General features: G+C 58.2%; 1 protein-coding gene and 1 long non-coding RNA gene across 2 annotated transcripts; both read left to right on the top strand.

Annotated features, from left to right (window-relative positions):
* Positions 1-3,258: 3,258 nt before the first annotated feature.
* LOC115917168 lies at positions 3,259-4,861 on the top strand. Its single transcript, XR_004061679.1, has 3 exons — positions 3,259-3,295; positions 3,920-4,022; positions 4,822-4,861. It is a non-coding gene; the product is annotated as an uncharacterized LOC115917168 (long non-coding RNA).
* Positions 4,862-6,758: 1,897 nt separating this feature from the next.
* On the top strand, positions 6,759-13,032 carry LOC115917167 (filamin-A-like). Its single transcript, XM_030970899.1, has 6 exons — positions 6,759-6,780; positions 8,115-8,288; positions 8,883-9,047; positions 10,645-10,782; positions 10,970-11,173; positions 13,028-13,032. The coding sequence occupies exons 1-6, from the start codon at positions 6,759-6,761 to the stop codon at positions 13,030-13,032; spliced, it is 708 nt and encodes a 235-aa protein (XP_030826759.1).
* The last annotated feature ends 399 nt before the right edge of the window (positions 13,033-13,431 follow it).

Below are 13,431 nucleotides of genomic sequence, written 5' to 3'. Positions count from 1 at the left end.
TGAAAACCCCCTCAGGAATGGTGGGGGGGGGGGCACAACCCTGCTGGGAAAGGGGCACGGCTGCACTGTGGGGGGAAAGGGGGATTTTTGGGGGTGTTTTGGGGAATTTGGGGCGGTTTCGGGGGGTTTCGGGGGTCTCACGGCTGTGTCTCACTGGATTTCTTGCTTCTCTGCCCACCCCACCCCACGCCCACCCCCACGCCCACCCCCCACGCTGTAGTTTCCATCGGAGGTCACGGCTTAGGTAAGAGCACGGCTTGGTTTGGGGAGGGGGAGCATGGCCAAAACCCCCCCTTTGCACCCCAAAATCGAGCCCCCTTCGCACCCCAAAAATGGCCCTGCATGAGGGAAAGGGGGGGGAAACATGGGAGGGGGTGAGGGTTGGGTCGGGAGGGGGTTTGGGGTGGGAGGAACCCGAGTTAAAGAGGGGGGACCACCCCCAAAATTATTGTTGAGGGAGCCCGAAACTCAATTAATGATGGGGATCCCCCCAGTTTAATGATGGGGACCCTCCAAAATAATGATGGGGACCCCCCAAAATTAATGTTGGGACATCTCCATGATCTTAATTAATGAAGGGACCCCCCCAAAATTAATGATGGGAGACCCCTATGATCTTAATTAATGAAGGGACCCCCCAAAATTAATGATGGGGACCCTCCAAAATTAATGATGGGAGACCTCCATGATGTCAATTAATGAGAGACTTGCCCAAAATTAATGATGGGTGACCCCCATGACCTCAATTAATGAAGGGACCCCCCTCCAAATTAATGGTGGGAGACCCCCATGATCTCAATTAATGAGAGACTCGCCCAAAATTAATGATGGGAGACCCCCATGACCTCAACTGATGACAGACTCCCCAATTTTAATCATGTAGGACCCCCCAAATTTAAAGATGAAGGACCCCCAAACTCAATTAATGATGGGACCCCCCCAAAATTAACGATGGGATCCCATTTTGGGGCCATCAATGGGGTCCCGTTCTGGTGACCCCAAATGGGTCCAGTTTTGGGGTTCCTGGCCCCGTTTTGGAGTTTCTGGCCCCGTTTTGGGATTCCTGGCCCCATTTTGGGGTTCCTGTTCCAGATGTCCCCAAACGGATCCTATTTTGGGTTCCTGTCCCCATTTTGGGGTTCCTGACCCTGTTTTGGGATTCCTGTCCCATTTTGGGGTTCCTGGACCCGTTTGGGGTTCCTGTTCCAGATGTCCCCAGATGGGTCCCATTTTGAGGTTTCTGGTCCCGTTTTGGGATTCCCAGCCCCATTTTGGGATTCCCAGCCCCATTTTGGGGTTCCTGGCCCCATTTTGGGGTTCCTGTCCCCATTTTGGCATTCCTGGCCCCATTTTGGGGTTTCTGGTCCCATTTTGGGATTCTTGGTCCCATTTTGGGATTCCTGTTCCAGATGTCCCCAAACGGACCCTATTTTGGGTTTCTGGCCCCATTTTGGGGTTCCTGGTCCCGTTTGGGGTTCCTGTTCCAGATGTCCCCAGATGGGTCCCATTTTGGGGTTTCTGGTCCCGTTTTGGGTTTCTGGCCCCATTTTGGGGTTCCTGTCCCCATTTTGGGGTTTCTGGTCCCATTTTGGGATTCCCAGCCCCATTTTGGGGTTCCTGTTCCAGATGTCCCCAGATGGGTCCCATTTTGGGATTCCTGGCCCCGTTTGGGATTCCTGGCCCCATTTTGGCGTTCCCGGCCCCATTTTGGGGTTTCTGGCCCCATTTTGGGATTCCTGGCCCCATTTTGGGGTTTCTGGTCCCATTTTGGGATTCCCGGCCCCATTTTGGGGTTCCTGTTCCAGATGTCCCCAGATGGGTCCCATTTTGGGATTCCTGGCCCCGTTTGGGATTCCTGGCCCCATTTTGGCGTTCCTGTCCCCATTTTGGAGTTTCTGGTCCCATTTTGGGATTCTTGGTCCCATTTTGAGATTCCTGTTCCAGATGTCCCCAAACGGATCCTATTTTGGGTTCCTGGCCCCATTTTGGGGCTCCTGTCCCCATTTTGGGATTCCTGGCCCCGGTTTGGGATTCCTGTTCCAGATGTCCCCAAATGGACCCTATTTTGGGTTCCTGGCCCCATTTTGGGGTTCCTGGCCCCGTTTTGGGGTTCCTGTTCCAGATGTCCCCAGATGGGTCCCATTTTGGGGTTTCTGGTCCCGTTTTGGGATTCCCAGCCCCATTTTGGGATTCCCAGCCCCATTTTGGGGTTCCTGGTCCCATTTTGGGGTTCCTGTCCCCATTTTGGCGTTCCTGGCCCCATTTTGGGGTTTCTGGCCCCATTTTGGGGTTCCTGGTCCCGTTTGGGGTTCCTGTTCCAGATGTCCCCAGATGGGTCCCATTTTGGGGTTTCTGGTCCCGTTTTGGGTTCCTGGCCCCATTTTGGAGTTCCTGGTCTTATTCTGGTGTTCCTAATGGGTCTCATTTTGGGATTCCCAGGCCCATTTTGGGGTTCCTGGCCCCATTTTGGGGTTCCCGGCCCCATTTTGGGGTTTCTGGTCCCATTTTGGGATTCCCGGCCCCATTTTGGGGTTTCTGGTCCCATTTTGGGATTCCCAGCCCCATTTTGGGGTTCCTGTTCCAGATGTCCCCAGATGGGTCCCATTTTGGGATTCCTGGCCCCGTTTGGGATTCCTGGCCCCAATGGGTCCCTTTTGGCGTTCCCGGCCCCATTTTGGGTTTCTGGTCCCATTTTGGGGTTCTTGGCTACCCCCATTTTGAGATTCCTGTTCCAGATGTCCCCAACAGACGGATCCTATTTTGGGTCCTGGCCGCATTTTGGGGCTCCTGTCGCCCATGTGGGGCCTGGGCCCCATTTTGGGATTCCTGTTCCAGATGTCCCCAAACGGACCCTATTTTGGGTTCCTGTCTCCATTTTGGGGCTCCTGTCCCCGAAAATTTTGGGGTAAATGACAACAGTAAGAAAAAATCCAGGGTAAATGGGTGAAAATGGGGATTATACAGGGAAATTGGGATCTCATCATAGGGGAGCACAGCCCAACAGCCCCTCCAGGCTGGGAGGGGAGGAGCAGCGCTGAAAACGGAAATGGAAAAATGGGGTAAAAGGGCGAGGGGCAAGGGAAACTGGGATGTGAGGTTCGGGGGACACACCCCAACGCCCTCCACAGGGGTGGAGACCGGAAAAAGGAAAGGGAAAAACGGGTAAAAGGGGAAAAGGAAAATAGAAAAAATGGAAAATACAGGGTAAAATGGGTGAAAATGGGGATTAGAGGGAAATCGGGATCATGCGTCAGGTTCAGGGGAGCACATCCCCAACAGCCCCTTCCAGGTCATGGTGAGTGGGAGAGGGGGAAAAATGGGGTAAAAATGGGAAAAAATGGGAAAAAATGGGAAAAAATGGGTGAAAATAGGAAAAAATGGGAAAATACAGGGTAAAAATGGGTGAAAATGGGGATTATACAGGGAAATCTGGGATCTGCGTCAGGTTAGGGGGGAGCACATCCCCAACAGCCCCTTCCAGGTCATGGTGAGTGGGAAAGGAGGAGAAACGGGGTAAAAATGGGAAAAAATGGGAAAAGTGGGGTAAAAATGGGTGAAAATGGGGATTATAGAGGGAAATCTGGGATCTGTGTCAGGTTCAGGGGGGAGCACATCCCCAACAGCCCCTTCCAGGTCATGGTGAGTGGGAAACGGGGAGAAACGGGGTAAAAATGGGGAAAAATGGGGAAAACAGGAAAAAATGGGGGAAAAAAAGAGGAGAAAATAGGGAAAGATGGGCAAAAAATGGGGAAAAAATCTAGGAAAAAAATGGGAAAAACCAGGGGGAAAATGGGGCAAAACTGGGGAAAAATGAGAAAAAACATGGGGAAATGAGGGGAAATGGAGGGAAACGGGGAATTTGGGGTGCAGACTGGGTCCTGGGGGTTTTTGGGGTGCTCTGACCCTCGGTGCCCCCCAGGCCACGGACCGGCCGCTGCTGGGGGTCAACGGGCTGGACATGGCCGGGCTGCGGCCCTTCGACCTCGTCATCCCCTTCACCATCAAGAAGGGCGAGATCACAGGTGAGGGGGACACCCCGAATTTGGGGGGTGGGGGGGTCCCCAAAACAGCCCCAAAACCGGCCCAAAAATACCTCAAAACCAGCCCAAAAACATCTCAAAAAAACACCCCCAAAATCAGCTCTAAACCTCCTCAAAAGGAGCCCAAAAATACCTCGAAGTCATCCCCAAAATTTGCCCAAAAAATCCTCAAAACCGGCCCAAAAACCGGCCCAAAAATATCTCAAAATCAGCCCAAAAAATACCTCAAAAGCAGCCCAAAACCAGCTCGAAAACCAGCCCAAAACCACCTCAAGACCCACCCCAAAATTAGTCCAAACCAGCCCAAAAAATACCCCAAAACCAGCCCGAAAACCACCCCAAAAATCAGCTCAAAATCACCTCAAAAATCTCCCCCAAACCAGCCCAGAATCAGCCAAAACCATCTCAAAACCACCTCAGAAACAGCCAAAAATCATCCTAAAATCAGCCCAAAATCAGTCCAAATGTCCCTCTGGGTGTCCCCAAGGTGTCCCAGGTGTCCCCAGGTGTCCCCAGGTGTCCCCAGGTGTCCCCAGGTGTCCCCAGGTGTCCCCAGATGTCCCCAGGTGTCCCCAGGTGTCCCAGGTGTCCCCAGGTGTCCCCAGATGTCCCCAGGTGTCCCCAGCTGTCCCCAGATGTCCCCAGATGTCCCCAGCTGTCCCAGGTGTCCCAGGTGTCCCCAGCTGTCCCCAGCTGTCCCCAGCTGTCCCCTTGTGACCCCAGCCCCTCCCAGCTGTCCCAGCTGTCCCAGGTGTCCCCAGGTGACCCCCCGTGTCCCCAGGTGAGGTGCGGATGCCCTCGGGCAAGGTGGCCACCCCGGACATCACGGACAACAAGGGACCCGACATCATGGACAACTAAGCACACACGCACGGTGACCGGGGAGGTTTGTGTTTGGGGGTTTTGAGGAGTGGGGGGGGCTGCACGAGATGGACATCCGCTGTGACAGCATCCACATCCCCGGTACGGGATTTTGGGGATTCCTGGGAATTTTGGGGGCTTTTGGGGGTGTTTGGGGGGTTTTGGGGTTTGGGGGTTTTGGGGGTGTTTGGGGGTTTTGAGTGGGATTTTGGGGGGTTTTGGGGGTTTTGGGGAGTTTGGCTGCGCGAGATGGACATCCACTGTGACAGCATCCACATCCCAGGTACGGGGAGTTTGGGGATTTCTGGGAATTTTGGGGGCTTTTGGGGGTGTTTGGGGGTTTTGGGGGTGTTTGGGGGTTTTGAGTGGGATTTGGGGGGTTTTGGGTGGGATTTTGGGGTGGTTTGGGGGTTTTGGCTGCACGAGATGGACATCCGCTGTGACAGCATCCACATCCCAGGTACGGGGAGTTTGGGGATTTCTGGGAATTTTGGGGGGTCTGGAACCTGGAGGAGCAGCCAGGAGTGAGTTTTGGGGGTGTTTGGGGGGTTTTGGGGGTGTTTGGGGGGTTTTGAGTGGGATTTTGGGGGGTTTTGGGGGGGTTTTGGGGAGTTTGGCTGCACGAGATGGACATCCGCTGTGACAGCATCCACATCCCAGGTACGGGGAGTTTGGGGATTTCTGGGAATTTTGGGGGGTTTTGGGGCTGTTTGAGGCGTTTTGGGGGGTTTTGGGGGTGTTTGGGGGGTTTTGAGTGGGATTTTGGGGGGTTTTGTGGTGGTTTAAGGGGTTTTGGCTGCACGAGATGGACATCCGCTGTGACAGCATCCACATCCCAGGTGTGGGGAGTTTGGGGAATTTCTGGGAATTTTGGGGGGTCTGGAACCCAGAGGAGCAGCCAGGAGTGAGTTTTGGGGGTGTTTGGGGGGTTTTGGGGGGTTTTGGGGACTTTGGCTGCACGAGATGGACATCCGCTGTGACAGCATCCACATCCCCCGTACGGGATTTTGGGAATTTCTGGGAATTTTGGGGGTTTCAGGAAAATTTGGGGGTGTTTGGAACCCCCAGGGGAGCAGCCAGGAGTGAGTTTTGGGGGGTTTTGGGGTCGCTGTCCCCATGGGGGATCTGGGGACACCAAAATCCCCCTGATGTCCCCTGACCCCCCGATGTCCCCATGTGTCCCCCTGTCCCAGGCAGCCCCTGCAGTTCTGTGTGGATTATGTCACCTGGGGGTGGCTTTGGGGAGTTTTTTTGGGGTCGCTGTCCCCATGGGGGATCTGGGGACACCGTGGGGGGGTCGGGATGTCCCCTGACCCCCCGGTGTCCCCGTTTGTCCCCCCCAGGCAGCCCCCTGCAGTTCTATGTGGATTACGTGAACAGCGGCCACGTCACCGCCTACGGCCCCGGGCTGACCCACGGCACCGTCAACCGCGTCCCGCCACGGTGACGCTGGGGCACGGGACAACACCAAGGGACTGGGGACAGGGGATGGGGACACTGGGGACACCGGGGACATTGGGGACAATGGGGACATTGGGGACACTGGGGACATTGGGGACAATGGAGACATTGGGGACATTGGGGACATTGGGGACAATGGGGACAATGGGGACAATGGGGACGATGGGGACACTGGGGACATTGGGGACATTGGGGACATTGGGGGCATTGGGGACATTGGGGACACTGGGGACATTGGGGACAATGGGGACACTGGGGACATTGGGGACACTGGGGACATTGGGGACAGTGGGGACATTGGGGACAGTGGGGACACTGGGGACAATGGGGACATTGGGGACATTGGGGACAATGGGGACAATGGGGACACTGGGGACAGTGGGGACATTGGGGACAATGGGGACACTGGAGACAATGGGTACTCTGGGGACAATGGGGACACTGGGGACAATGGGGACAGCTGGGGCGGTCACGGGGCACTGGGGACAGTGGGGACAGTGGGGACACCTGGAAGTCCTGGCCCTGGCCTGCTCCCCAGGGGGGCTGTCACTGTCCCTCACTGTCCCCATGTGTCCGTTTGTCCCCAGGGGGGCTGTCCCTGGCCGAGGAGGGTCCCTCACGCTGTCCCTGTCCCTGGCTGTCCCGGGCTGTCCCCCCTCGCTGTCCCCATGTCCCCGTGTCCCCAGGGGGGCTGTCCCTCGCTGTCCCTCACTCCCCATCCCCGTGCCCCAGGGCTGTCCCTGCTGTCGCTGTCCCCAGCCCGTGTCCCCAGGGCGCCCTGGGCTGTCCCTCACTGTCCCCATAGGGGGGCTGTCCCGCGTGGGGTCCCTCACTGTCCCTGTGTCCCTGTGTCCCCAGCCCCCCCTCGGAGGGTCCCTCACGCTGTCCCCTGTCCCAGCTGTCCCCTGCTTCCCTCACGTCCCTGTGCCCCAGGTTTGTCCTTCCCTCACTGTCCCTAACTGTCCCTGTGTCCCCACTGTCCCTGGCCGTGGAGGGTCCCTCACGCTGTCCCTGTCCCAGGCTGCCCCCGGGCTGTCCCTGGCTGTCCCTCACTGTCCCCATGTCCCCGTGTCCCCAGGGGGGCTGTCCCTGTCCCTCCTCTCTGCCCCTGTGCCTGTGTCCTCATTGTCCCCAGCCTGGCGGTCCCACTCCCCGTCCCTCCCCGTCCCTGCCTAGGGTCCCTCTCCCTCCACTTCCCCGGGCTGTCCCTGGCTGTCCCTCACTGTCCCCATGTCCCGTGCCCCAGTTGCCCTGCCGTGGGGCCCCACTGTCCCCATGTCCCCCGTGTCCCCAGGGGCTGGGCTGGAGGGTCCCTCACCCCGCCCTGTCCCAGGCTGTCCCTGGCTGTCCCTAACTGCCCCATGCTGTCCCTGTCCCTCTGTAGGCACTCCCAGTCCCACTCCCATCCCCATCCTTCCCTCCCTCACTTCCATTTTCCTTCCACGTTCCTCCCTCCCCTCACCCCTAACCCGTCCCCGGCCTCACTTCCCCATTCTCCATTTTCCTCTTCCTACTGTCCCATCCTCCTGGTGCCTCACTCCCATTCCCCGTTCCTCCTGCTAGGGTCCCTCACTGTCCCCCAGGGGGCTGTCCCCCCGCTGTCCCTCACTTATCCCAGGTTGTCCCCCTGGAGGGCTCCAGCCCTGCTTCCCTCTGTTCATTCCCCTTCCCCAGGTTCCTGCTGGTTTCACTTCCCCATGTAGGTTCCCTGGCCGTGGAGGGTCCCTCACTGTCCCCGTGTCCCCGCCCCAGGGGGTTTGTCCCTGGCCGTGGAGGGTCCCTCCAAGGCCGAGATCAGCTGCCAGGACAACGGTGACGGCACCTGCTCCGTGTCCTACCTGCCCGTGCTGCCCGGCGACTACGGCATCGTGGTCAAGTACAACGACAAGCACATCGCCGGCAGCCCCTTCACCGCCAGGATCACGGGTGAGAAACACGAAATCGGGGAAAACACACAAACATTGGGGAAAAAATACAAAAAAACTGAAAAAAACCCAAAAAAACCCTGAAAAAAACCGAGAAAACCTGTGAAAAAAAAGAGAGAAATCCCCAAAAAACGACTAGAAATCCACCTGGGGTCACTGGCACATCGCCCGCAGCCCCTTCACCGCCAGGATCACGGGTGAGAAACACAAAATCGGGGAAAAAACACAAACATTGGGGAAAAAACAAAAAAAAACCTGAAAAAAACCAAAAAAAAACTGAGAAAAAATGAGAAAAATCCCAAAAAAACTACTAAAAACCTGACCTGGGGTCACTGGCACATCGCCGGCAGCCCCTTCACCGCCAGGATCACGGGTGAGAAACACAAAATGGGGGAAAAAACGGAAAAAAACCCTGAAAAAATGAGAAAAATCCACACAAAAAAACCCCAAAATGACCCCACTGTCCCCTGGGTGACCCCTGGGTGTCCCCACTGTCCCCTGGGTGACCCTGCTGACCCCTGGGTGACCCCTGGGTGACCCCTGGGTGACCCCTCTGACCCCCGGGTGACCCCGGGTGACCCCGCTGTCCCCGCAGGTGACGATTCCCTGCGCCAGTCCCACCTCAAGGTCGGCGCCTCGGCCGAGATCCCGCTGGACATGGGGGACATTGGGGACCTGAGCCAGCTGAGCGCCACCGTCACCGCGCCCTCGGGGCGGCGCGAGCCCTGCACGCTCAAACGGCTCCGGGACGGCCACCTCGGTGAGAGGGGACATCAGTGGGGACATTGGGGACGACATTGGGGACATTGGGGACATCATTGGGGACACGGAGCCCTGCACGCTCAAACGGCTCCGGGACGGCCACCTCGGTGAGAGGGGACATCATTGGGGACATTGGGGACATCACTGGGGACATTGGGACATCATTGGAATATTGAATTGCTGGGACATCACTGGGGATTGGGAATTGTGGGGAATTGGGGAATCACTGGGACATGGAGTACAATGGGGGTGAGAGGGGACATCAGTGGGGACATTGGGGACATCACTGGGGACATTGGGGACATGGAGCCCTGCACGGCTCGGACGGCCACCCGTGAGAGGGACATGGGGACATTGGGGACATCATTGGGGACATTGGGGACACATTGGGGACACGGAGCCCTGCACGCTCAAACGGCTCCGGGACGGCCACCTCGGTGAGAGGGGACATCATTGGGGACATCATTGGGGACATTGGGGACATCATTGGGAGATGGGGACACGGAGCCCTGCACGCTCAAACGGCTCCGGGACGGCCACCTCGGTGAGAGGGGACATCATTGGGGACAATGGGACATTGGGGACATCATTGGGGACATCACTGGGGACATTGGGGACATTGGGGACACGGAGCCCTGCACGCTCAAACGGCTCCGGGACGGCCACCTCGGTGAGAGGGACACTGGGGACATTGGGGACATCAGTGGGGACATCATTGGGGACATTGGGGACATTGGGGACATGGAGCCCTGCACGCCAAAGGGACGGCCACCTGGGTGAGAGGGGACATCAGTGGGGACATTGGGGACATCATTGGGACATCATTGGGGACATTGGGGACATTGGGGACATGGAGCCCTGCACGCTCAAACGGCTCCGGGACGGCCACCTCGGTGAGAGGGGACACTGGGGACATTGGGGACATCATTGGGGACATTGGGGACATCATTGGGGACATTGGGGACATGGAGCCCTGCACGCTCAAACGGCTCCGGGACGGCCACCTCGGTGAGAGGGGACATCAGTGGGGACATTGGGGACATCAGTGGGGACATTGGGGACATCATTGGGGACATTGGGACAGGACACATCACCTGGGCCACCGTGGGGACATATGGGACATTGGAGTGGATGGGACGGAGCCGCACGCTAAAGCGACCAGTGGGACAGGGTGAAGGTGACATGAATGGAGCCCTGCGGCCCGGCCACCTGGGTGAGGGCAGTGACATTGGGACAGACGGAGCTGCACCAAACGGTGGGGGCCACCTGGGTGTGGAGACACTGGGGACATCACTGGGGACATTGAGGAGAGTGACCTGAACCAGGTTCTGTGTCCCTGTCCCCGTGTGTGACGTTTCCGTGTCCCTGTGTCCCTGTCCCCGTGTGTGACATTCCCGTGTCCCTGTCCCCGTGTGTAACACATCCCTGTCCCTGTGTGTGACATTCCCGTGTCCCTGTCCCAGCATGTGACATTCCCGTGTCCCTGTGTGTGACATTTCCATGTCCCTGTCCCCGTGTGTGACATGTCCCTGTGTCCCCATGTGTGACATTGCCATGTCCCTGTCCCCGCGTGTGACACGTCCCTGTCCCCGCAGGTATCTCGTTTGTCCCGCAGGAGGTGGGGGAGCACCTGGTGCACGTCACCAGGGGGGGACAGCTGCTGTCCCTGTGTCCCTGTGTCCCCATGTGTGACATTGTCCCCATGTGTGACATTGCCATGTCCCTGTCCCCGTGTGTGACATTCCCGTGTCCCTGTCCCCGCGTGTGACATTCCCGTGTCCCTGTCCCTGTGTGTGACATTCCCGTGTCCCTGTGTGTGACATTTCCGTGTCCCTGTCCCCGCGTGTGACATGTCCCTGTCCCCATGTGTGACATTGCCATGTCCCTGTCCCCGCGTGTGACACGTTCCTGTCCCCGCAGGTATCTCGTTTGTCCCGCAGGAGGTGGGGGAGCACCTGGTGCACGTCACCAGGGGGGGACAGCCGCTGCCCCGCAGTCCCCTGGCTGTCACCATCAGCCAGGCCGAGCTCGGCGACGCCTCGCGGGTGCTGCTGCGGGGCCCCGGCCTGAGCGAGGGCACCACGTTCCAGCCGGCCCAGTTCACCATCGACACGCGCCAGGCCGGTGAGACTGGGAGCACTGGGAGGGACTGGGAATGGCACTGGGAGGGACTGGGAGCACTGGGGACACTGGGAGGGGGTTTGGGGACACTGGGGGTGACCCAGCCTGAGCGAGGGCACCGTGTTCCAGCCAGCCCAGTTCACCATCGACACGCGCCAGGCCGGTGAGACTGGGAGCACTGGGAGGGACTGGGGACACTGGGGACACTGGGAGGGGGTTTGGGGACACTGGGAGGGGCTTTGGGGACACTGGGGGTGACTGGGACTGGGCCTGGGCGAGGGCACCGCGTTCCAGCTGGCCCAGTTCACCATCGACGCGCGCACAGGCTCGTGAGACTGGGAGCACTGGGACAGGCTGGGAATGGCACTGGGAATGGCACTGGGACAGACTGGGAGGGGGTTTGGGGACACTGGGAGGGGCTTTGGGGACACTGGGAGTGACTGGGACTGGGCCTGGGCGAGGGCACCGCGTTCCAGCCGGCCCAGTTCACCATCGACACGCGCCAGGCTGGTGAGACTGGGAATGGCACTGAGAGCACTGGGACAGACTGGGACAGACTGGGAATGGGACACTGGGGACAGACTGGGAATGGCACTGGGGACACTGGGACAGACTGGGAATGGGGACACTGGGGACAGACTGGGAATGGCACTGGGGACACTGGGACAGACTGGGAATGGGACACTGGGACAGACTGGGAATGGGGACACTGGGGACAGACCGGGAATGGCACTGGGAGGAACTGGGACAGACTGGGAATGGCACTGGGAGGAACTGGGACAGACTGGGACAGACTGGGAATGGGGACACTGGGGACAGACTGGGAATGGCACTGGGGACACTGGGACAGACTGGGAATGGGGACACTGGGACAGACTGGGAATGGGGACACTGGGGACAGACCGGGAATGGCACTGGGAGGAACTGGGACAGACTGGGAATGGCACTGGGAGGAACTGGGACAGACTGGGAATGGGGACACTGGGGACAGACTGGGAATGGCACTGGGGACACTGGGACAGACTGGGAATGGGGACACTGGGACAGACCGGGAATGGCACTGGGAGGAACTGGGACAGACTGGGAATGGGACACTGGGACAGACTGGGAATGGGGACACTGGGGAGCAGGGACACGGGAATGGCAGGACTGGGACAGACTGGGAATGGGGAACTGGGACAGACTGGGAATGGCACTGGGGGGGAGTCTGGGGACACTGGTTTGTACTGGTTTTTACTGGGAGATTTTGGGATTTGAGGTTTTTTTGGGGTGGATTTTTTGGGGTCTGTCCTGACCCTGTGACCCCCCCCCAGGGTATGGGGGGCTGGGCCTGTCCAGTGAGGGGTTTGTGGGGTTTTTAATGGGATTTTTTGGGGTTTTATGGGGTATTTTAGGGTTTTTATGAAACAGGGAGGATTTGGGGTTTTTGGGATCTGTCCTGACCCTGTGACCCCCCCCCAGGGTGCAGGGGGCTGAGCCTGTCCAGTGAGAGGTTTTTGGGGTTTTTTATGGGATTTTTAATGGGATTTTTGGGGATGTTTTGGTGGTTTTGGGGTATTTTAGAGGGTTTTTGTGTTATTTTCGGGTTTTTATGAAACGTGGAGGATTTGGGCGTTTTTTGGGGTGGATTTTTTGGGGTTTTTGGGATCTGTCCTGAGCCCTGTGACCCCCCCAGGCTATGGGGCTCTGAGCCTGTCCAGTGAGAAGTTCCTGGGGGTGTTTTATGGGGTTTTTGGATGGATTTTTGGGGGTTTTTGTGTTATTTTAGGGTTTTTATGAAACGTGGGGGATTTGGGCGTTTTTTGGGGTGGATTTTTGGGGGTTTTTGGGATCTGTCCTGAGCCCTGTGACCCCCAGGCTAGGCCTGAGTGTCTCTGAGCTTGTCCAGCTGGAGGGAAGTTCCTGGGGGTGTTTTATGGGGCACTGTTTGGGGGGTATTTGTGGGGGTTTGGTATGGTATTTTAGGGATTGGGAGGGCTGGGAAACTTGGGGAGGGATTGGGCGTTTTGGGGTGGATTTTGGGGGTTTTGGGACTGTCCTGGGGAGGCCCTGTGACGAGGACTAGGGCTGGGGGGCCTGGAGCCTGCAGACTGGGAGGGAACGGGAACAAGGGGGACTGGAGGGACGGGGGGAGACTGGAGGGAACGGGACCTGGGCGGGACTGGGCGGGACTGGGAGGACGGGAGGGACTGGAGGGACATATCTGGGTGAAATTGGGAGGACAGACGGGGGCGGGCTGGGAGGGGGGGGGGGCTGGGAGG

The sequence above is a fragment of the Camarhynchus parvulus genome, unplaced genomic scaffold, assembly GCF_901933205.1.
Source record: "Camarhynchus parvulus unplaced genomic scaffold, STF_HiC, whole genome shotgun sequence".
NCBI lineage: Eukaryota > Metazoa > Chordata > Aves > Passeriformes > Thraupidae > Camarhynchus > Camarhynchus parvulus.
The sequence above is the reverse complement of the archived record's forward strand: the minus strand, read 5'-3'. Positions and strand labels throughout refer to the sequence as shown.